This window comes from Pteropus medius, unplaced genomic scaffold (genome assembly GCF_902729225.1).
Source record: "Pteropus medius unplaced genomic scaffold, Ma_sr-lr_union100, whole genome shotgun sequence".
NCBI classification, from domain to species: Eukaryota; Metazoa; Chordata; class Mammalia; order Chiroptera; family Pteropodidae; genus Pteropus; species Pteropus medius.
This window is the reverse complement of record NW_024343733.1, coordinates 705,475-726,981: the sequence shown is the minus strand read 5'-3', so window position 1 is coordinate 726,981 and position 21,507 is coordinate 705,475. Positions and strand designations below refer to the sequence as shown.

At 49.1% G+C, this 21,507-nt stretch overlaps 1 protein-coding gene, 1 long non-coding RNA gene and 1 pseudogene across 5 annotated transcripts; 2 read left to right on the top strand and 1 right to left on the bottom strand.

The window, feature by feature from the left end:
* Window positions 1-38: 38 nt before the first annotated feature.
* Window positions 39-18,818, bottom strand: OAS3 (2'-5'-oligoadenylate synthetase 3). 3 transcript variants are annotated; one of them, XM_039868184.1, is made up of 13 exons: window positions 18,043-18,491; window positions 15,824-16,106; window positions 14,078-14,253; window positions 12,777-13,012; window positions 11,685-11,838; window positions 10,959-11,303; window positions 9,605-9,887; window positions 4,588-4,763; window positions 3,612-3,862; window positions 3,154-3,298; window positions 2,248-2,421; window positions 668-953; window positions 159-190 (listed from the first exon to the last, which is right to left on the bottom strand). In XM_039868184.1, exons 1-13 carry the CDS (start codon window positions 18,223-18,225, stop codon window positions 174-176), a joined length of 2,709 nt encoding a protein of 902 aa, XP_039724118.1. In that variant the 5' UTR covers window positions 18,226-18,491; the 3' UTR covers window positions 159-173. The 3 variants fall into 3 exon arrangements, with proteins under 3 accessions (XP_039724117.1, XP_039724116.1, XP_039724118.1); XM_039868183.1 differs by lacking the exon at window positions 18,043-18,491 and adding an exon at window positions 18,643-18,818 and having other exon boundaries at window positions 39-953; XM_039868182.1 differs by having other exon boundaries at window positions 40-953.
* Window positions 18,113-19,814, top strand: LOC120606734 (uncharacterized). 2 transcript variants are annotated; one of them, XR_005653956.1, is made up of 3 exons: window positions 18,113-18,194; window positions 18,480-18,853; window positions 19,385-19,814. It is a non-coding gene; the product is annotated as an uncharacterized LOC120606734 (long non-coding RNA). The 2 variants fall into 2 exon arrangements; XR_005653955.1 differs by having other exon boundaries at window positions 18,480-19,814.
* A 751-nt stretch (window positions 19,815-20,565) lies between these two features.
* Window positions 20,566-20,681, top strand: LOC120606870 (uncharacterized; annotated as a pseudogene).
* Window positions 20,682-21,507: the final 826 nt, after the last annotated feature.

Genomic DNA, 21,507 nt, shown 5'->3' with positions numbered 1-21,507 from the left:
GAGCCGCGGTGGGGCCAACTAAAGGACTTCTGAGATCTCCTACTTGGGTATTTCCCTACCGATGGTCTGAGACCCCCTTGGGAGGACACGGGGTGTTTTTAGGGAGAATGTAAACATGGCCTGACCTGGTGTCAGATCCCTGATGAGCCTCTTCCTCCCTTTTCTGCCTCCTTTCAACCTCCATGTTTATCTGTCATGGAGAAAGTCTCAGCCGGGAGCTCAGGTGACACCTGCTCATCATCTCTCTAACAAAGGGAGACCCTCCTGCAGGTGACAGACCTGTATGTGCTGAGAGCTGACATCACTCTGGTCCCAGTGCCCTTAAAGACATTCCTTGGTACCCAAACTCTCACTTTCTGAACGGAGGAACCGAAAGGGTTCAGATAAATTTCTGGATCAATCCCTCCCTCGCTACTCGTTCTGCAAAACGCAGGCACCAAACACATGAAGATACGGGGGATTTTGTCCTTTGGCAAACTCTGCTGTCCAAACTCAGAACTGAACAGACACAAAGAGAACAGATCACAAAGTGATCAACACGCACATCTATCTATAACGCCTACAATGCGAACAGGTGTGGGTTGGCTGTGACCTGTACAACTGTTCCTGGCCGTCCTCTGCTTCTGCTTCTCTCCTACCTTCTCAGGACGAGGTCTGGGTGCCTCACCTAGGGCGTCGAAGGCTGGCAGCACGTCGAAGTCCACGCTCTGTTTCAGCATCGTCCGGGATGTCAGCGAGAAGCTCAGCACGCGGGGATTCTCCCACTTGGAGATCTCAAACTTCACTTCGAACGGCCACTCCCGCTGACACGCCTCCAGCTGCGCTCGGATCTCCGAGATGATCTCGGCCCGCATGTTCCCTTGCTCCGTGAACTGGCTGAAGCAGCTGAGGAATACCACGAGGTCGGCGTCCGAGCGGCCTTGCAGAGCTGTGCCTTTGGCTGAAGAGCCGCCCTGGGGAGGACATGGCAGGTGGCTTGAGCCCCGCAGTACTGCTTGACGTGCTCCTGCCGGAGCCTATGGGCTCTGGACTCTTGAGTTAAGACCTGCTGTGTGACCTTGGGCAAGTCACCCAACCTCTCTGTCTTACATCTGTAACATGGGGTTAATACATGGCGTAATTGTGAGAAAAAGAAATGTGCAAGACATAAGTTTAGATCCTTCAACAAATGCAAAATTTCTCATCCCATCACGTTTGGGAGCTCAGAGTTGTTCTGTTTTGTTTTTGTTTGCTTGTGTTTGGCCTGCAGTTGGTTCTCGCAAGCCTGTCTGCATCAGGAGAGTTTTTAAAAACGACTGATGCCTGCTTCCTATGCCTCCTGAGACTGTGATTTAATTTTCCTGGGAGGGAGCTTGGGCATCGGCATATGTTTCTTAAAAGCCTCCCTGTGATTCTAAGTGAAGCCGCCGTTAAGAACTAGCGAGTCAGGCTACTGTCCTCAAGCGTCATGGATGAAGAAGGCAAGGATCACAGAAGGGAAGCTATTTGCCTGGGGTCACACAGCAAGGCCCCAGGCCTGGGACTTGTCATTGGCTGACTCAGTGCTGACACTCTTTCCAGAGCTAACCTGTTTCTCCCTGTGACTCTAGTCTACGTATCCGGTCGTAGCTGGTATGGCGGATAACGTGACATTTTGTAGACCCCCACTACCCTTTCTACCTTCCGGAATCAGCACTGGATTTTTTAGAGGGAATCACCCCTCCCCCACACTCAGCCCCAGAGACCCACGTGGGGCTGACTCGCAACATGACCCAGGCTTGGCCAGTCAGCACATAACGTCTCCCTAGCCTTAGTGATGGAGTAAGGAATACATAGCCAGGCCAACGAAACTCGATTCTAAGACGTCTTCAAATTTTGAGAAGAGAGAATTCCCCTTTTAGAGATGCCGAGGCCCATGATATGGACAGGGCCCGTCCAAGACAGAAGACAGAGCCAAGAGCTACGAAGAAGAGCTGAGTCCTGAAGAGCCTTCATGGGCTCCTGGGTCTCGCTGTGCCTGAAGGCAGATCTATTCTAGGGGGTCCCATTTTCATCAGCCAACACATTCTTGTTGGTGCTTCTTTTGGCCGTCGTGAGCCACCAAAAGGTGCTTGTCGGGCACATCTGGATCCTCCCTCGGCCATCCAGCCATGACCATGTCCTGCTTTCTCCTCTGGGCTTGGCCTTGTGCCGGTCAGGCTTGGCCGAAGCCTGGGACAGATCACCAGCCTGCAGGACCCTCTTTTCCCACGCTCTCTGGGGACTCACCTTGACCACCTTGAGCACTTTGATGGGAGAATTCCGGAAGCAGTTTTCCCTTAGGAATGAGCAGATGGCATCGACGGCCTTGTTCACCTGAGCCAGGAACTGGCTGTTGGGCTGGAGGAATGCAGTGATGAACTTGTCGAGGTCCTCGGCGGGGGTCTGATAGAGGAGAGCGGGCTGCAGAGAGAAGCCAGGCAGGGCCAGCTGAGACAGATGCCCTATAACGCCCAGGCCCCGCCCCCCGATACCCTGTGAGGACGAGGCTCCCACTGTCTCCGATAGCTCCTTTTTCTCCTCAACTGCTTGGCAGGTCCCAGCACCAAAGGGACCAGAGTTCAAGTTCTGGATCTACCGCCCGCATACAGCCTCAGTTTCCCCATCTTTAAATGGGGGTAAGAACGAGGCCCACGCCTCACTGGATTGTCTTGAGCGTTAAGCACTTGTTTAGGAGCTCCTGCTGCAAAATTGTAAATGTGATAAAATCATATCCTTTGGGGATCCGCAAATGGCTATCATCGTAAGTGGGGTTCCCCAGAAGCAGAGCCCATGATGGGGAGTCTTTGCACGTGATTAACCGGGGAGGTGCTTGCAGGAGAAAGGGAGCGAGGGAAGCAGAAGAGGGTGGGGAAGTCTCAGCCGGAGGAAGCTCCGCCACCCCCCCATCCCCCCGAATCCCACAGGGAGCTCTGGAGCATGAATCTCCTCATCGTGTTGGTCCTGCCTTGAAATGAAGGTGGGCCTCTGTGCGCACGTCACCCAGGCACTGGCTACGATGAAACGCCCTGTGCCTTGGCTGTAAGCCATCAGCATCCAACACCCCCAGCATCTGGGGACATGCGCACGGGTGGGGAAAGGGGATCTGGGACAAGGCACCCACGGTGTCTGTCACCTCTGGGACGCACGTCTTACCATCACGTCCCACGGTTCCACAGGCGTCCCTTCTCTACTCATCAAGCAGGCCTGAGTCTCCAAGGCTGCTGCGTTCTCGGCCAGTAGCTTCCAGCTGCCGCGGCCCACGTTCCAGGTAGGGTCGGCAGGGTCCAGGATCAGGGGCCTGGGGGGCAGAGCGGGTGGACAGGCAGGTGGGGATGCTGGGAAGCAGTGAAGGAGCCGGGGGGTGGGCGAGACCGTGAGGGGGCCTGGGTGCTGGGGAGAGGGAGAAGGATGTCAGGACGTTCGGGAGGGCCCAATCTTGCCCAAGCACAGCAGCGCCCCTGCTTGGTTGCCTGGTCTGGAAGCTGCTGAGTGGCCCTTCAGGGGGCACCTCAACCCCACCATGGACCCCTCCTGGGTAGGTACAGTGACTCCAGGATGACAGTGAGAGAGAAGGATGACGCGGATTGGGAAATGAGGTAGTGGGTTTGCACCTGGGTTTGCGAAGCTGGCCAAGCATGTGTGTTCTGAGACCTGGGTCCTCCAAGCTATAGTTGACTGTCCAGAAGACACAGAGCTGCTGATGCTTTTGGACAAGGCTCAGGACGGTCCTTAGGCCTGTCGCCATGTTGAAACTCTCCTTCCCACAGCCCTGCTCCCAGGCGAAGATGGTCAGGAGCTCCAGGGCGTAGGCTGGGGGCAGGGAGGCACAGCCCCACCGCTCTCCTTTGTTCTGAGCTGCAACCTAGGTCACCCAAGGCCAATCAAAGAATCAGTGGATGATAGCACCTCCTGTGTGCTGAGCGTGGTCCTAAGCACTTGGAGAAGGAGAGGAATATAAAAAACAAAACCAGAGAAATAGAATCTTGGGGATGGCCTGGCTCACCTTTCTCGTTTTACAGGTGGGAAAACTGAGGTCCAAAGTAGGTGGTGGCTTGTCTAAGGTTACACACTGAGACTAAGAAGCTCAGACTTGGTCTTTGCCTAGAATCTTTTCTCACAGTAGTTAGCAATGGTGGGCGCTCAGTAAATGTTTGTTGAATAAATGACTGCGTAAGTGCGAGAAGTGTCTGCTGAGGGAGCTCTGATGGATGCTCAGGATTTAGCACAACTTGCAAAGGAGATGACGATGGGGAAACAGCGTAAGCAAAGGCTCGGGAGTGAGAAAGAACAGGGAGAGCATTAGCCGTGGGAGGAGGGGAGAAACAGGTGGCTAGAGAAGGACTGTGAACCTCAGCCACAAGAAATGAAGATCTCTGGACTGGATTCAGAAGTGATTCTCTCTCAGCCAAGGGCTTCCTCCTCTGGGCAGGAAATGAAGGATGGAGGAGGTGGTCCTTCCGCTTGGGATGGACCAATAATAAAAAGTGAAGGAGAGGGCGCTGTCTGTGTAGGGGAGGAGCTGATTGGCCAGGCAGTTGCCATGACAGCGACTTCCTGGGAGGAGCAAGGTGGGAACGGAGGCCTCACCTGGCGGTACCAGTGCTTCACCAGCATGATCAGGTTCTTCAGCTTGGGTGGGCGAGTGTTCACGAAGTTTCTCCGCAGCTCTGTGAAGCAGGCGGCATGCTCGCCCTCCTGGCAGCCGCTAACCAAAAGGGTCGAGTAGACCTGGGGCTCAGGTTTGGTGCCAGAGCTGAGCGGCCCTGTGGATGTTTGAAACACTCTTAAGTGTGCAAGTCTAAATGAAGACAGCAGCATTTCCCAGCCCAGCCACTCACTAGCCTTCGATATTTTAACATGGATTATATCACTTTGCAATCAATAATATACAATCGATAACATAGAATAACGATCAGAAGTATTATTTTTTAGCACCAACAACATGCTGGGTGCTTCAATGATTTTTACTAATCCACCCAATAACTATGCAAGGTGGATAATCTTGAACCCAAACAAGCTATGTAACAAAGTGGTTAAGAGAATGAACTTTGGAGACATAGACAGGCCTAGGTTCAAATCCCAGCTGAGTGACCTTGGGTCTTTGGGTCTCAGTTTCCTTATCTGTAAAAGGGAGATAATAACACCTACCTCATAAGACTATGATAAGAATCAAATGACATCTACATGTGAAGTGTTTAGAACAATGCTTAGAACATACCATGCACTCAATAAACATAAACTGCTGCTAGTATTAACATTTTCTCCCAGAAGAAAAAAATCAAGGCAAAAAGAGGAAACTGGAATGAGTCCCACCCCTCTCTTTCATCAGGCTGGCACTCAGGAACAGATGCCTTCTTCATGAAAGGTGACTGACAAAGGGCACCCTTTAACAGAGAGAGGCATTAAGGAAGTTTCGGGTTATGTGGGGGGAATAAAATTCCTCATGAGAAATTGAGGTCTCAATCTTCTGCCAGATGAAGGTGTGAAGACTGAATTTATAGTACCTTCACAGTGAGGAAAGCCCAGACCATTCAATTGATGGAAAACTGGCTTGGGAATTAGTGGAACTCTTGGAGCTCTGCTAGAAGCAAAATAAAAACTTGGTTCCCTGAGGATCTCTCTCCAACCCAGAGCAGGAGGAAATTCCACAGGAAAAGGAAAGGAAAGAAAAGCTCCAGATGCCCCAGAGATGAGCTCACAATAAAAAATGACAAACCACATGAGGAAATGACCCACCATGAGGGAGAGACAGGTGACACAACGGGTAGGAGAGTGAACACTTCAGGAATTGGAGAAAATAGGCCAATCTGAGAGGCGAAAATAAGCATATTCAAAATAAAGAGATAGAAGGGACTGAAGTCATAATGAAAGAATGTAGAAGCCCGTGAGCAAATAACAGGTCGGTTTGAGAACGAGCTACACAGAACTCCTAGAAGTGAAAAAATAAGTCCTTGGGATTTATTAAAAATTAAGGATGCGCAGCGGATCAGACACAGTTGAAGACAGTAAACTGGAAGACAGACTTGAGCAACTGAGCAGCAGGAAGGCCTGCGAAATAAAAGGGAAATACGAGAGGATGAACAGACACAGAGGATGAAGTGAGAAACTGTTTAACAGTAGTTCCAGAAGGAAACAGGAGACAATATTCGAAGAGATATCAGGAGACATTTCCCCAAAACTAAAGGAAGAATTGAGTTTTCAGATTCGGGAAGCATCACAAATTCCAAACAGTATAATTAAAAAAGAAATCTATATACGGACATATTGGAAATGGAAGAATACTATGGACTGAGAGAAAGTCTTAAAGGTAACCAAATAGGAAAACAAAACCACACATACGTCATCGTCATCATCATCGCCATTATCGCCATCATCATCATCAACAACGACATAAACTGACAGCTGATTTCTCAGCAACCACAGAGGTCAGAAGACAGTCAAAACGGAAGAAAACAACTGTCCGACATTTCCCCCAAGAGCGAGGCTGAAACAGAAAGGTTTTTAGACAAAGTCTGAGAAAATTTATCACTCATAAACCCTTTCTGAAAAAAAAGTACTACAGGAGGTATTTCTATAAGAAAGAAGTGATTCTAGAAGGAAGAAATGGAAATTTCTTCCAACGATGAGGGGAAAAATATTGCCAATTATGTTCATAGATTTCAATTTGCACAGGCTGTAACCAAACAAAAGCAAAAGAAAATAATCTTCCTTATTGTTAGTGTCTTGTATGTCAGCTCCAATATTTTATTAGACCCCTCAAAATTATTATATTATTCTTGTTTGTTTAATTTTTGTCTTTTTACCTTTATGCTTCTTATAAAAGGTACAATTACAATTTAATAACACATCCTTTAAAGTAAAAAGTGGAAAAAGGTATGCTAGAAAAACACTATCGAAAGAGAAATGCAAATTAAAACCACAATGAGATATCACCTCGCAGCTGTCAGAATGGCCATCATCAATAAATCAAAGAACAACAAGTGTCGGCGAGGATGCGGAGGAAAGGGAACCCTCATGCACTGTCGGTGGGACTGCGAATTGGTACAGCTACAATGAAAAACAGTCTGGAGGTTTCTCAAAAAATTAAAAATGGACCTACCTTCTGACCCAGAAATTGCACTTTTGAGTATTTATCCAAAGAAAACCCAAACAATAATTCGTAAAGATCTATGCACCCCTATGTTCACGGCAGTACAATGTACAATAGCCAAGATATGGAAGCAACCTAAATGCCATCAACAGATGACTGGATAAAGAAGTTATGGTTTCATATATACAATGGAATATTACTCAGCCATAAAAAATTAAATCTCACCATTTGCGATGGACCTAGAGGTTATTAAGATGAATGAAGTCAGACAGAGAAAGAGAAATACCGTATGACTTCACTTATATGTGGAATCTGAGGAACAGGAAAAAAAAAAAATCAAAACAGACCTACAAACATAGAGGACAATCTGGTGATGGCCAGAGGGGAGGGGGATGGGGGAGCTGGGAGAAAGAGGTGAAGGGTTAAAGAAGTACAAATGAGTAGTCGATAGGTGGTCACGGAGATGGGGAGCGGTCAGCAGCAATGCAATGGTTAGGTGGAGAGCCAGAGGGAAGATAGCGTAATCAGGGGAACTGTTTCATAAACGATATAAATGTCTAAGCAACGTGCTGCATACTCAAAACTAATAATAAAATAAATTTGAAAAATAAAATCTCTGTTAAAAAAAAAAAAAAAAGACCAGTGCAGCTCTATTACTATCAGACAAAAAAGGCTTTAAGGAAAATAGAATTTAGAAATAATGAGGATTATTACCTAATGATAAAAGGAAAAGTCCAAGAGAAATATAATTACGGACTTACATGTTCCTTAATAATATAACCTCAAAATATTAAAATCAAAACTTTTCAGAATTATAAGGAGAAACGGACAAATCTCCATTCAGAGCAGGAGAGTTTAAGATATCCCATCATAAACTGATAGACCAAAGCAGCAAAAAAAAAAAAAATAATAATAATAATACAGAGATGAACAAAGATCATAGGCTAGGTCTAAAGGATGTATACAGAAGCCCACATTAGTAATGGAAAGCATACTTCTTCTCAACCATGGGAAACGTAGAAAGTGCCAACAAATTCCAAAGAATTGGTATCCCATAAGGGATATTTTCTGATTGCAATTAAAAATAGAAAAAGTTAACATAGAGAATATAGTCATTAATATTAAAATAACTAAGTACGGTGTCAGATGAGCACTAGACTAATTGGGGTGATCACTTCTTAGATCCATGTCTAATTACATATATCAATGTTGTACACTTGAAACTAATATAATGTTGTATAGTATTATATGTCAACTGTAATTGAAAAATAAATTGCAAAATATAGAAAAAGATAACTAAATGCCCAAAGCACACAAACTGATAACCCCCAAAACATTCATTTGGAAACCCACTTCCAAATATTTATGGATGAAAGAACAAATCGGAATGTCATAATTAAAAGTACAAAATATTTAGACCTGAGTGATAATAAAAATTATACATATATGCAATCTCTACGTAAGGGTAGAAAATTGTTTTTAACTAACATGTAAAATATATTATTACTAAATATTATATGTGAAAAAAATAATTTATAAAATTCATATATACAAATTTTAACCCAAACCTGTTATAACTGGCATAATTGTTTATGGATTTCATAGCTTTGAAATCCATAAACAGAAGCTAGTGGTAAAATGGAATCAGGCCAGTAATTTCTAAAGATGCTATGCCTGTCAGACTAGTGCCATTATTTTTGTCTTATTAGTGTTGTTTATTTTGAATAATGAATGATGCCTGGGCTATAGATTAATTTGTTTTTATCTGATTAATAATGAATGATGCCTGGGTGGTAGATTCGTTTGCTATTATCTGTTTAATTTGTTTTGTGTCGGGTCTAACAATGTCACATTCATTCACAATGTCAGCATTTAATAAACATTTTGGGATGATAATTGAAATCTCACAATGTGTGTTGTCCATTTAATCACCATCGTACAGGAACTATCATGCCTTCTATGTCGATTATGCACTCAGAGTTTAGAAGAGATAATGATACTCACATTTATGTTTGACTATGTTAAAATAAACACTGAGTTTGAAACAAAAAAAATTATACATATAAAATATGCTATGCAGCTGAAGTGTAACTGTAGATGGACATGTATTGCCTTAATTGCATTTATCAAGATTGACAATTACTAAGCTAAGACGCAGCTCAAAAGTTAGAAAATTAACAATAAAGTAAAGCCTCAAAACAAGGAAGGAAATTTCAACACACAATTGCTTAGGGGAAAAAAAAAAACCCAAGCAGATATGGAGAATTGCTAACATTCGTTAAATGGTCACTGGAGTACATGGGTGTGTGGTATCTAGTTTTCTGTATGTTTGAAACATTTTGTAACTAAAACTTTAATAAATTTACGAGCACGAAATAGTTACAAATGGCTGATGATGTTGGCTTTAGGGATCCCACAGTTTTCAATGCTTAGTGGAGTGGGAGAGTTAAGATTATAAGAATATTGCAAGCTCCCTGGTCCCCTGGGGTCTCTATTAGGCTGGGCATCCCTCACCCACGGCATCAAAGACGGGCAGCAGGCTGACGTCCATCTGGCTTCCTAGGGTCGTGGACACTAATTGGAACTGCAAAGCCTCGGGCACAGTATGCTTTGAAAACTGGAGGCTCAGGTCGGGGATGGGATCTTGCCACCAGGATTCCAGCTGTGCCCGCATCTCTTCAAGGGTCTCTGCACGGCGGGCCCTCTGGTCTTTGTAGCTCTTGAAGCAGTTGAGGAAGATGGCGAGTTCGACATCACAGCTACCCCTGAGGTGCGTGCCCCGGCCGAATGAGCCTCCCTGTAGACGGAAGAACATCTCAGACCAGCGACTGTTTCTGGGCCCAGAAGTCAGACTGTGACCTTGCCAGCAGCCTCCCGTCGGCAGCCCTGAAACCACTCCGTCACTGATGTTGGGTCCGCACGAGCCGTGTGACCTCTGACCGTTAGAAGCCTGGCAAAGTCAGACTGTATCTGCCTGCACCTGCCCTCTGATCCCGAAGCCTGCCCAGCCAGACAATATTTGGCAACTGATAACAGGGGCAGGGGCGGGGGAAAGTGATCAAAGATTTTAGCCAAACATCTGCGGCACCTACTGATTGCACATCTGGACCACGGCTTGCAAATTGAGGTCCCGGGCCCAAATGGGGCCTACAGATGTGCTCTGTTGGCCCGTTTCGATCAATCAATCAATCAGTCAATCGATTTGTTCATTCACTCATTCACTCATTCATTCAACAGGCATTTATGGAACACTCACATATATGGGTATGTGAGTGCATGAGAGTTACTTGTTCTCCTGGAACTTACATTCTATCAGCGGGAGGCAGGGACAGTCAGCAAACATTAGCCCCCAGAAAGTGCCGAGTGCTGTGTGGAGGCCACGGCAGGAAGGGGGCTGGGGGCGCAGAGGAGGCTGCGATTGTCAACGGAGCAGTCAGGCCTCCGGGAGAAGGGCACTTGGATCACAGACTTAAAGGAGGAGAGGAAGCGAGCCAACGGAAGGGGAAGGACATTATAGAAAGAGAGTTCTAGAAGCAGCCAGGAGGCTGGCACAGAGCAAGTCAAGGCCAGAGAGAGACCAGGGCCGCATCCTATGGGCCTGGAGGGCACTGTGCTCTGTGAAACCATGGAGGATTTTTGCGCTGAGAGGTGAAGTGATCTGATGTGATCTGATTATAGTAGCAGTGATTTAAAAAAAAAAAATTTTTTTTTTAAAGCTGGTACTTAAATATATACCTCCAGTCAGCAAACTACCCTCCAGGGATGTCCTCTTCCCTTGCCTGTCCTCAGCTGCACTGCTGTGACCCTTTCCCTCCCCACTGAGGTCCCCCAATGGGGTCCCATCGGTGTCTCCACCTGCCCAATTCACCTTGCTGGCTCTCGAGGCCTTGTAGACACAGTTCTTATTGAGGCAGTTCAGGATGCTGTCAATGGCTTTGTTCGCCTGCTTCAGGAACTGGGGATTTGGCTGCAGGTGGTCTTTGATGAAGCGGTCCAGCTCATTGGCAGGGATCTGAGACAGATCTGAGACCCCCCCTGGCATAGAGGGGGTGATGCTGGCCACCACTAAGGGGTCAGGAGCCAGGCGTGGGGGCTGCCTGCTCCCTGACCTTGGGCACACAGCATTGAGACTGCTGCTGTCCCTGGGGGTCTTCGGAACAGAGTCTCCCAGGACACGGTGGTTCGAAACCAAGCTCCCGGCATGTAGAAGGCCCTGGAAGTCATTGAAGAAGCTGTGTTACCCATGCAGAGGTTTCTATGTCGCTTCCCTCACCAGTCCCCTCCCACTGTGTAGTCAGGGGGACTGAGACTTAGATCGGGGAAGTGAGACGTAGCCCACATGGCGCCTTTGTGCAGATGAGGAAAAGGTGCCCTTACAAAGGGAATAAATTATAAAAAGGTCCCACCTGGGGGGTGGGCACAGCTTGGTAAGCAGACAATAACCACACGAAGATGCAGGCTCGGCTTGGCGATCAGATCCTTTCACACGCCCGCAGTCCCCACCCACCCACCCCAGTGAACGGCAGACGCTCAGGAAGCCCTGAGCACAGAAATTAGGTAAAACACCCAAGGATCCTGGGAGCCCCTCACTCACTGGCAGCTCCCAGGGCTGCACAGCATCCCTCGCTGCCTGAAGAAAGCACGGCTGGTCATAGCTGGACTCTGCCTCCTGGGCCAGCAGATCCCAGCGCCAGGCGGCCCCGTTCCCCACATCCCACGTGGGGTCAGCAGGGTCCAGGATCACGGGCCTGCAAATCCAGAGGGACAAGAAAGTTCTGGTTAGCGAGACGGTCAAGATCAGGGGCTCTGGAGTCAAGCTGACCTGGTTCCATTGCCAACTCTGCTCCTTTCCAGCTGTGTGACCTGAGGCAGGTGACTTACTTCTCTGAGCCTCAGTTTCCTCATTTCTAAAATGGGGTAACAACAACGCCTGATCTGGTGGGCTGTGGTGGAGAGTAAATGGGAGCAAAGGTCGTTAGAATCACGAGGTACCAGGATCCGCTCCCGGTACCCCTGAGTTACACCCTATGACTCAGCAATTTCATTCTCGGATATAAGTCCAACACACAGGCATAGGCACTGAAACACAGGCTAGTTAGCACAGCCCCCTCTGTAATAACGAACGACCCAAATGTGCATCGCGAGTAGAATGGATACAAATTTACACACTGGATACTATTCGGCAATCGAAGAGAAGGATCCATAACTGCAGGTAACTGTACAACTATACGGATGAATCTCGAAGACTTAACGATGAAGAGGAGGAGGAGGAGGACACAAAAGTACATGCTGTATGATTCCGTCGAAATAAGATTTAAAAACAGAACTGTAACGAGAACAGGCAGAATGGGGCTACCTTGGCACACGGGAAGCTCCTGGGGTGCTGGAATATTCTATCTTGATCTGGTGGTGGTTTCGCAGGTATGTTCACGTCATAGAGAGTCACCAAAATGTGCATTTGGGGTGGGTATGTTATGTGTCACTAAAACGTTCATGCACAGAACATGTAGAGCTTGTAAACGCCCGCAAGTGATTCTGATTTGCATCTGGGGCTGAATCCACTGAATTAGGACATGCGTGTGTAGCCTTGGGCTTTGGCCTTCAGTAGAAACGACCTGTTTTATATTGCTAATCATCTCCCCAGGGCCAGGCACAGGAGAGCGGGCAGTGGGGTACTAGGAGGTACCTGGGTCTCTCAAGCTGGCGCTGCAAGAACGTCCCAACTGTGGGGTCCTCGAAGCTGTAGTTGATGGTCCAGAAAACACACAGGTGCTGGTACTGTTGGATCAGGCCCAGGACGGTCCGGAGGCCTTGGGCCAGGATGAAGGCATCCTTCCCACAGCCCTGCTCCCAGGCGAAGATGGTCAGCAGCTCCAAAGCATAGGCTGGGGGCATCTCCTTCTTCGATTCCTGTGGGCACACCTGTCAGAGGACAGGGCAGGGGGGCTTAGAGGGTGAAGGTGGTGGGAGGGCTCGTTTTCTGCAGAACTTCGCTGGATCTCTCAGTCTCTGGGGTGGGGACCCAGCAGGCTGAGCCTGGGATGAGATGACGTGTTCCAAGCCTGTTCCAGGAGCAACCTGGTGTTTCTCATCTGTCCTCACTGCTGGGGATTCAGCGATGTGGTCGACTCAGATTCTGGTGGGGGATGGAGAGGTACGAGATTCAAGTGCTCAGGAGGCAGGGACAGGCAGAGAGTCCAGCAGGAGGTCTGAGACAGTCACCTATGCCCCCGAGTGAAAGCGTGGCAGCACTTGCCCAGGGTCGCACGGCAAGCCGGTGGCCGAGCGAGAATCGGCACTGAGGACTTTCTCATGCCGGACCTGCTGTAGGCTGAGTGGTCCAACAGAAGGTCCAAGCCACGCGCCTTAAGATTTTGGGTGGCCCGTTCCCATTTCTCCAGTCCCAGGCTGGGCCCCCTGCCCCAATGCACGTCTATCAACAAGCATGGATGGTGCCGGGGGCCATTCCTGAGGCTGGGTGGGAGGCGTACAAACTCGACATTACCTCATACTCCACATAAAATATTCCACCTAGTTTCAAAGGCCTAAATATGAAGAAGAAGATCTCATAAAACCTTTTGGAATAAGACAGAAGAATACTTTTTGAAAGTCAGTATAGGCAAAGCATTCTAAAACAAGGCACACAAAGCAAAAATCACATAAGAAAAAGATGAACGCGTCTGATTACATTAAAATTCAAACATTTTCTGTGACAAATGACTTATAAGCAAAGGTAAAAGCCTAAGCACAGATTGGGAGAATAGCTTTGTCTTATATGAACTAAATAAAAACCAGCACCCAGAATACATCAAGAGCTCCAACGAACCAGAAAAAGGCAGCTGACCCGGTAGAAAATTATGGACAAATTATACGGATAGGAGATCCCCAGAAAGAGAAACATGGATGGCTGACAACCACAAGAAAACATTCTCACGATCGCGGAGGCACAGATTCCAACGGTCACGTGCCTGGAGCAAGGACCCTCACCTGGCGGTACCAGTGCTTCACCAGCAGGATCAGGTTCTTCAGCTTGGGTGGGCGAGTGTTCACGAAGTTTCTCCGCAGCTCTGTGAAGCAGGCCGCGTGCTCGCCCCCCTGACAGCCGCTGTCCAGGAGGGTCGAGTAGGCCTGGCACTTGGCTTCGACGTTGGACCTGAGCTGCCCTGTGAATATGAAGGGCCTGTGAGTCAAAGAGGGTGCTGAGGACACAGGATGGGAGGTTGGGGCACTGGGAGAGAGCGAGGAGAATTGGGGGTAGGGGGGGATACCCCAGTGTGGGTGTTGGAGGATGAGGAAGAGAGCCTGGAGCTTTGCAGGAGGCAGGGAGGAAAGCTCCAGACCAGAAGCGAGGGGCCCTTCTTCGCAAATGGCCAGGCTGCCCCCAGGGGCCAGCCCCAAAGAAGTGTAGCGTCATTCCCAGAAGGCTACACGGGAGCGATGCTTCCAGCTGAGTCAGGAGTCCCAATAATCTGGCAATTCTTTCTCCCTGGGGCTCCCTCAGGCCATACTAAAATACCACTGGACACACCTTTCATTAATCGGTGCCCTGCGGAGAGGAAACGATGCCAGAGAAATACAAGGCAAGAAGTTCTGATTCTTTAGCAGTGATCACTAATATTTTTTGAGCGCTTCCTACACACCAGGCCCTGTGCTGAAAGCTTAAACGAGGCCGGTCATTGTATCCCCACCAAAACCCTCCCACGCTTCACCTTGCTTTATAGCTGTGGAAACCTACCCAAGGTTATACAGCTGGAGACAGGATTGGGACGCAGAGCCAGCTGGCTTCATGGCATGTGCCCACTTCCCACAGGCCTTGCTTGGGAAAAGTCAACAGTCTCCATAGTCTCCTAAGTTCCTGACCTCACTTATTTGCTGTGTGACTTTGGGCAAGTTACTATACGTCTCTGTGCCTGTGTCCCTATTGGTAAAACGGAAGATAAGACTGTACAGACCTCGTAGGTTTGTTTTGAGGAGTTCATGAGCTAAAACACATCAAGTGCTTGGTGCAGTTAAGCATTTAATGAGGAGTAGGTGTCCTGATTAATATACCTCTCCCCAGAGGGTAAGTATACAGGCATGGGAGAGTGTGGCTGTCTGCCAGGGCAGCATAACCCTGGATAAGCTCCCAGAGCATCATGGTAAATAATAATAACAACAATACTAATAGAAAAATAATGATAAGGATAAAAGATTTAAAAATAGTAAGCACTCATAGAGCCCTATCATGTGCCAGGTGCGAAGTTCAGCATACAGTCTTTCCAACAACTCTAGGACAGCTCACTATTGTCCTATTATTATTATCCGCATCTGACAGATGCAGACACACAGTCAAATTATTATATTAAATCAGGCATGAGTATATTGCAAAGGAGAACGCAAAAATCACGTTAATGCCTTCAAGATAAAAAGATCTTGCAGAATACTGGCCTTGTCCCCAGACCCCGGCTGCTGGGCACGTGTCCCTTTGCCTTCTACCCCGGGGCATTTATGGAAGGACTGAGCAGTTACTCGAGTGGGGGGGCCAAGCACCTTGACGCCAGGGCCACAGATCCAGGAGGAACTGGGCCTTCTTGGCCTTTGTCTAATCCAAACCCAATATGTTTAGTCAAGAAATTGAAGCTCAGAGAGGGTGACCCAGGTCCCACAGCTAGTTGGTGGCAGGACTTGAGCTGGAAGCCCTGTCTTACTCCTAATGACCTGCCTCCCACCCTGGAAGGGCCAGGCAGCCCTCACCCAGAGCGTCGAAGGCGGGCACCAAGCTAACATCCATCCAGTTTTCAGGGTCTGTAGATGCCAGTCGGAACCGGAGGACCCCGGGCGTGTCCTGCTTAGGAAACTCGAGGCTCAGCCCGGGGACTGGGTTCTGCCACCAGGACTTCAGCAGTGCCTGCATGTCCTTGATGATCTCTGTACGGCGAGTCCTCTGGTCCTCATAGCTCTTGAAGCAGTCGAGGAAGATGACAAGTTCACAGTCACAGCCCCCTCGCAGAGCTGTGCCCCGGCCAGAGGAGCCTCCCTAGGAAGAAAACAAAATAACTCAGAATCCTGCATTCTCCAGATGTGGTACCCACTCCGGCTGGCGGGCGATTTGAGTGAGGCAAGTGGGCAGGGTGGAGACTGTGGCCACACGCAGGAATGTGGGCCCAAGGCAGCCAGGTCTGAGTTTTCAAGAAAAGCCAGTATAAACCAGGATTATCCCTCTAGGGACATCCCTCTCACCCAACTGGGATCGCCACCTATCCCAGTGGTGAGCCGCCAGTCCCTCACAGGGAGGGCTGCCAGCGTCAGGGGAGCAGGCACAGCCCAGAGGAATATGACAGACTAAGCATTTCTTAGATGTTTTGTACATGATCACCTCATTTAACCTTCCAAACAAGCCCGGGAGGGAGGTGCTATGATTGCTCTCACTTTACAAATGAGGAAACGAAACTGTGTGTGTGTTGCGGGGGAGGCGGGGAGGAAGGGTGCTGGGAGGCTATTGCTATTCGCTTATGACACCTGAGCCAGAAGAGGCAGCACTTTGATTTGAACTCGGGCAGTCAAGGTCCAAACCCACATTTTTTTTTCTTTCATAAATTAATTCACTTAAAAACAGTTTGTATTATGAAAGGTTTCCAAACCTCCACAGAAGAAGAGAGGATTTTAAAGAAGTCTTTTGCCCCATTTGCCCCGTTTGTGCCACCCCCTTTTTTTCCTCTTTATGTGATTTTGAAAGAAATTCCAGCCAACGTGTCATTTCACCCATACAGTTTCACGGGCATCTCTAAAATGACGATTCCCCGTGGTGAGCGACTGTGCCCCCCAGGGGACACTTGGCAACGTCTGGAGACATTTTCGGTGATCCCAAAGGAGGGCTGGGGAGCCCCTTCATGTCGGCCCTGGGAGGCCCCTCTTTGACCCCTTCTTCGCTTTCTGCTTCATCTTGTGCATCTCACCCCAGCTGTGGGATCGGCCATGCCTCAGACTGGAAATGAAGCCCATAGCTGTCACCACTGCCCCCCTCAGATCCTCCAGTGATTGGAAAGCCAAAAGCGAAACGCGACCATGAGAACCGTTCCAGGTTTTCCACGAAGCCAAGGATGCCAGAGATTTAGAGATCCGTCCACTCTGGTCCTGCAGAAATCCTCCTGTCCATCCCAAAGGCAGAAATCTGCCCCCCACATGTCCTAGGCCTCAAATCTCTCCTCCTTTCTCACCTTCCAGGCTAAGAGTCAGCCCCAGAAAACTGCTGGCTTGATCCACCCCAGCACTCCTGAGTTTACCCTGAACATACAGGAGCTGACGCTTGTCTCCACCCCAAGTCTGTGGGCATCCTGAGGTCACCGTGGCAGCATGATGAAATGTGACCAGGCCAAAAAGTGGCCTGGGCAGTGGTTTAACCATGCCCAGTCTTTGTTTTCCCATCCATTAAACAGGGACAATAAATTCTACCTCGCTGAATGTGAGGCTAGAGTGAGGAAAGATTCATCTAATGAGACGATGTTCATTGTTATTTGGTAACGTCTCGATAAATTGGGCCATTATGGCTATTATAGAAGGTTATTATTACTGCACCCTTCTGGGCAGGCATAGTGTGGGACTCATAGTCTGGTGAATGAGTGAGTGAGTGAGTGAGTGAGTGAGTGAGTGAGTGAGTGAATGAATGAATGAGAGATGACCGTTAACACAGACGTAGGAATGATCCTATCTGGCTTTGAATCCCGACCGGACGTCTTACAGGCGTAAACACGGTTACTTTGGCTTTCTGTGCCTCAGTTTCCCCATCTGTCGAGTAGGAGTTAACAGGAGAGCTGCTGGGAGCATAGTATATTTTCGGGGCACTTTGCACCGCCCTGGAGCTTAGTAAGTGTTAAAGCAATGAATGAAAAGTCTGACAAAACGCGTCCCCGTCCCCCTTGGCCCGCCGCCGTCATGAGGATGGCCCTGCGGCCGCCCCTCCCCCCGGAGCTCACCTTGGCGACTTTGAGCACCCGCCACCGCAGGGCGGCAGCGTCGGGGCGGCCCCTGCGCTCTCTCAGGGCAGCTCCCAGGTCGCCCAGGGCGCGCCGCGCGAGCCCCATGAACTCCACGGGCGGCTGCAGGCTGCTGGCCACCAGGGTGTCCAGTGAGTCTGCGGGGGTGCGGTACACATCCATGGCCCGGTGCGGGGGCGACAGGGCACAGGGGGTTCTTCGTGCGCGCGCCGCAGGCTCCCGTGCGCTCTGCTGCCTCTGAGTGTGCGCCCCAGGGTGTGCACGGTCCCCCCGCCCCTCCCAGGTGCCCGCAGCGCCGGGTCCTGGGTCCTGCAGTGGGGCGTGGGTCCTAGGACCCGGCCTACTCGGGTTCCCCACCTCTTCCAGTCATCTGGAGGGTTCCCCTCTTTCCTGCTTTCGGTTTCGATTCTTTTCAGCGGCTCTGGGCCCTTTCTCCCACTTCCGGATCCCTTCCCGGTCGCGGCGCCCTCTCCTGGGCCTCCCCTCTCCCAGCTGCGGGTCTACCGCCCCCAGGGACCCCCCAGTCCGATGAGCTCACACGATCCAACAAAACGCTTTTACCACGCGGAGTCCACAGACCACTGCGCTGGCGCGGAGTAATGTAAGCAGAGCATTACTTAAGCGAAAGTAAGTAACAAAGACAGAATCCTCGTGCTGTATGTCCCGCTTTACATAGATCCTCGCACTTATTCCTCCCGACAACCACGATGAAGGAGCTGTTATCATCGCAGCCACTCAACAGGCGAGGAAGTCACGGAACAGAGCATCTAGGCATTTGTCCAAGGACACGGTAGGTGGAAAGCTGCCAGGCTGGATGCAACCCCAGAGCAAGCTCTCACCCCTACACTTTATTCTTAAGGGGAGCCAACTCTTCCTAAATAGTTGTGATGCAAATTCCCCGACCCCTCTGGGGGGCTTTTTTAAAGCCCCTTATGGAGAGGTAGAGAGGGTCCTCTGGTGGAGAGTGTAGAAAGAATTCAACGCACTCGCCAAAGTTAGAGTCAACAGGAACGTTTATTAAAAAAGGGATAGTACTGCAGAGTGAGTGGTCTCCTCTCAGAGGCAGAAGGTGAGAGGGTCTAAGGAGCCGAGGATAGTGAGCAAGACGGCGAGAGACAGGGAAAGGCAGCGAGTTGGGGGTGGAGGTAATGAGGGGGCGGGGCGAGTGTTGGGGGAATTCAGTTTATGAATCATTCTTTAGTTCTCATTTCCTTTGATTAGGAAGGGGAAGAGTACGGAGCGGGAAAGGGTATGACTATGTAGAGCAGAAGGCCGGCTGGCTGTTCCCAGCCTTTAATCTGTAGGTTCTCTGTGTTTTTAGCCCCTGGGAATGGACGGTTTTCTTTGTGCAGAGCAGCCCCTCAAAGACTGTTTTCCCGTTTCTCCTTCGCCCTGTGGGAAATGGGTTCTCAGCAATCCCAGCAGAAATCTGCCTCTTGTTCTGCAGGTGTCCTCCTGGCCTGGCTGCAGAGCTGATCAGTATATTGCAGTCTCTGAATGTGGCCTGATTTAACATTTTGACTCTCTTGCCTCCTCCCTACATGATGTTTAATCATCTAATGCAATTCCAATAAAAATTCCATTTTTTAAAACTTCGAACACATCATTCCAGAGTGTAAGAATTAAGGTGGTTTTTTTGTTTGTTTGTTTGTTTGTTTAAAGAGGAGAAATGAGAAAGACAAATCAGTTTCAAATGACACCTCTCACACAATTCTCATATATTAAAATGTGCGAAAGCTATAGGAGTTCAATCTTTTGGGGACTGGCACGAAACTAGGCAGCCGGGAAGCTGCAGAGTGGACACTCGAATCTTCACGGTAGTCCATTTCTGTCTTCGCAACCTGCCCTCTCTCTCTGCAGCTGAGTCCCTGTTGCTCGTCTACCCAGGTGGCCAGAATCTGTACACCTGAGCTCGGTCTTAGCACTGGCTCATGCCACTGTCCATCCCCTCCTTCCTCGCTCACTCAGAAACTCATTAGTCCTCTGCCCCATCGCTCAAGGATCCAGAATTCACTCTGCCTCTGAATAGATCTCAGGTAACAATCTTAACAAGAGCTTCCGGAAGGCTGCCTTCACCGAAAGGAGCTAGATGGCAGCAGAGGGTAAATTTCAGAGGTCGGAGGGAGAGATGGTAGGCTGTCGGTGTGTAGGCACACAGTTTATATTTTGAGTAGCGAGTGCCACGTCACTGGTGGGTATTTTAGGATAGGAGGAAGACTACGTGGTAGGTTAGACATTGTGGAGGGGATTTGAGCCAGGGGCCTTCAGCCACAAAGCCATGATTTGCAGGCTCACTCAGTAATTAGTCATCTTCCTGATTCACAGGCCACTTAGGAATCTAATTCCATTTGAGATGGTAGACTGAAGGCACACTCAGGATTCTACCAAAACGACAGCAAAAAATATATTAAAAGTGTCATGCGGACATGGTTCCATAGTGTAGAGGTTAGCTTTATACGCAGAAGGTCCTGGGTTTATGCCCCAGTGGAGCCACGGTCCATGGTCTATGGCCATGCCACCCTGAACAAGCCCGATGTCTGATCTCGGAAGCAAAGCAGGATCAGGCCTGGTTAGTACTTGGATGGGAGACCACCTAGGAAGACCAGGTGCCATAGGCGTAAATAATTATAATAAATAATAATAAGTAATAAAAATAAAAGCATCATGCGGTTCGACAGGTTGGAAACTGAGAAAGAATACTATGAAAGGACCAGAAGGTTTGAAGAATTTCTAGAGAGTAGAAAGCAGAAGGGTCCAAACTGGATCAAGGTGGTGGACCGATCATATGCGCAAGTCTTTAACTCCCAACCTAGACCTCTAGAAATAACAGGAAAGAGATGAAAAATGTAATAATGCTGCTGGATCCTAAGTAGAGCTGCTTCGGTGAACCTGAGACTATGGGACCCCTGAATGAGATACGGGATTGGATAGAGGAGGAAATGACAGCTCAGACACAGGAGGAAGTGGGTACCGACGCAGAGTGGTAAGGGCTCTGAGGAGCTCCAGGGAGGGGCCGTGGCCTCTCTCAGATGGAGGCAAAGGGTGTGCAAGGAGGGGTTTGTGTGAGGAGGAAGGGGAGGAGGGGTTATCTGGGAACGCTTACCCAGGGCTTCAGACAGAGGTGGCTGTACATTACAATCCACACCTGGGTTGAGCTGGGGGGACCTGAGCGTGAAGTTGAGTACACTGGAGTTCCCCTATAAATCCCAGCCTTGCAATCTCATACTACATACGTTCTGCCTTTAAAAGCCTTTCAGCTGAGTCCTAATCACCTCTGTGAACTCTCCACCCCTCACCTCTGAACTCCACCCCTCACCTCTCTGTTGACTAAACATTGGATCTTCTCAGTTTCATTTCCTCAACGGGAAGTTGCTCAGAAAGTGGACTTATCTCTGGTGACTCAGAAATTTATGCCTCCAGTGCTTCAATTCTGACGCGATAATT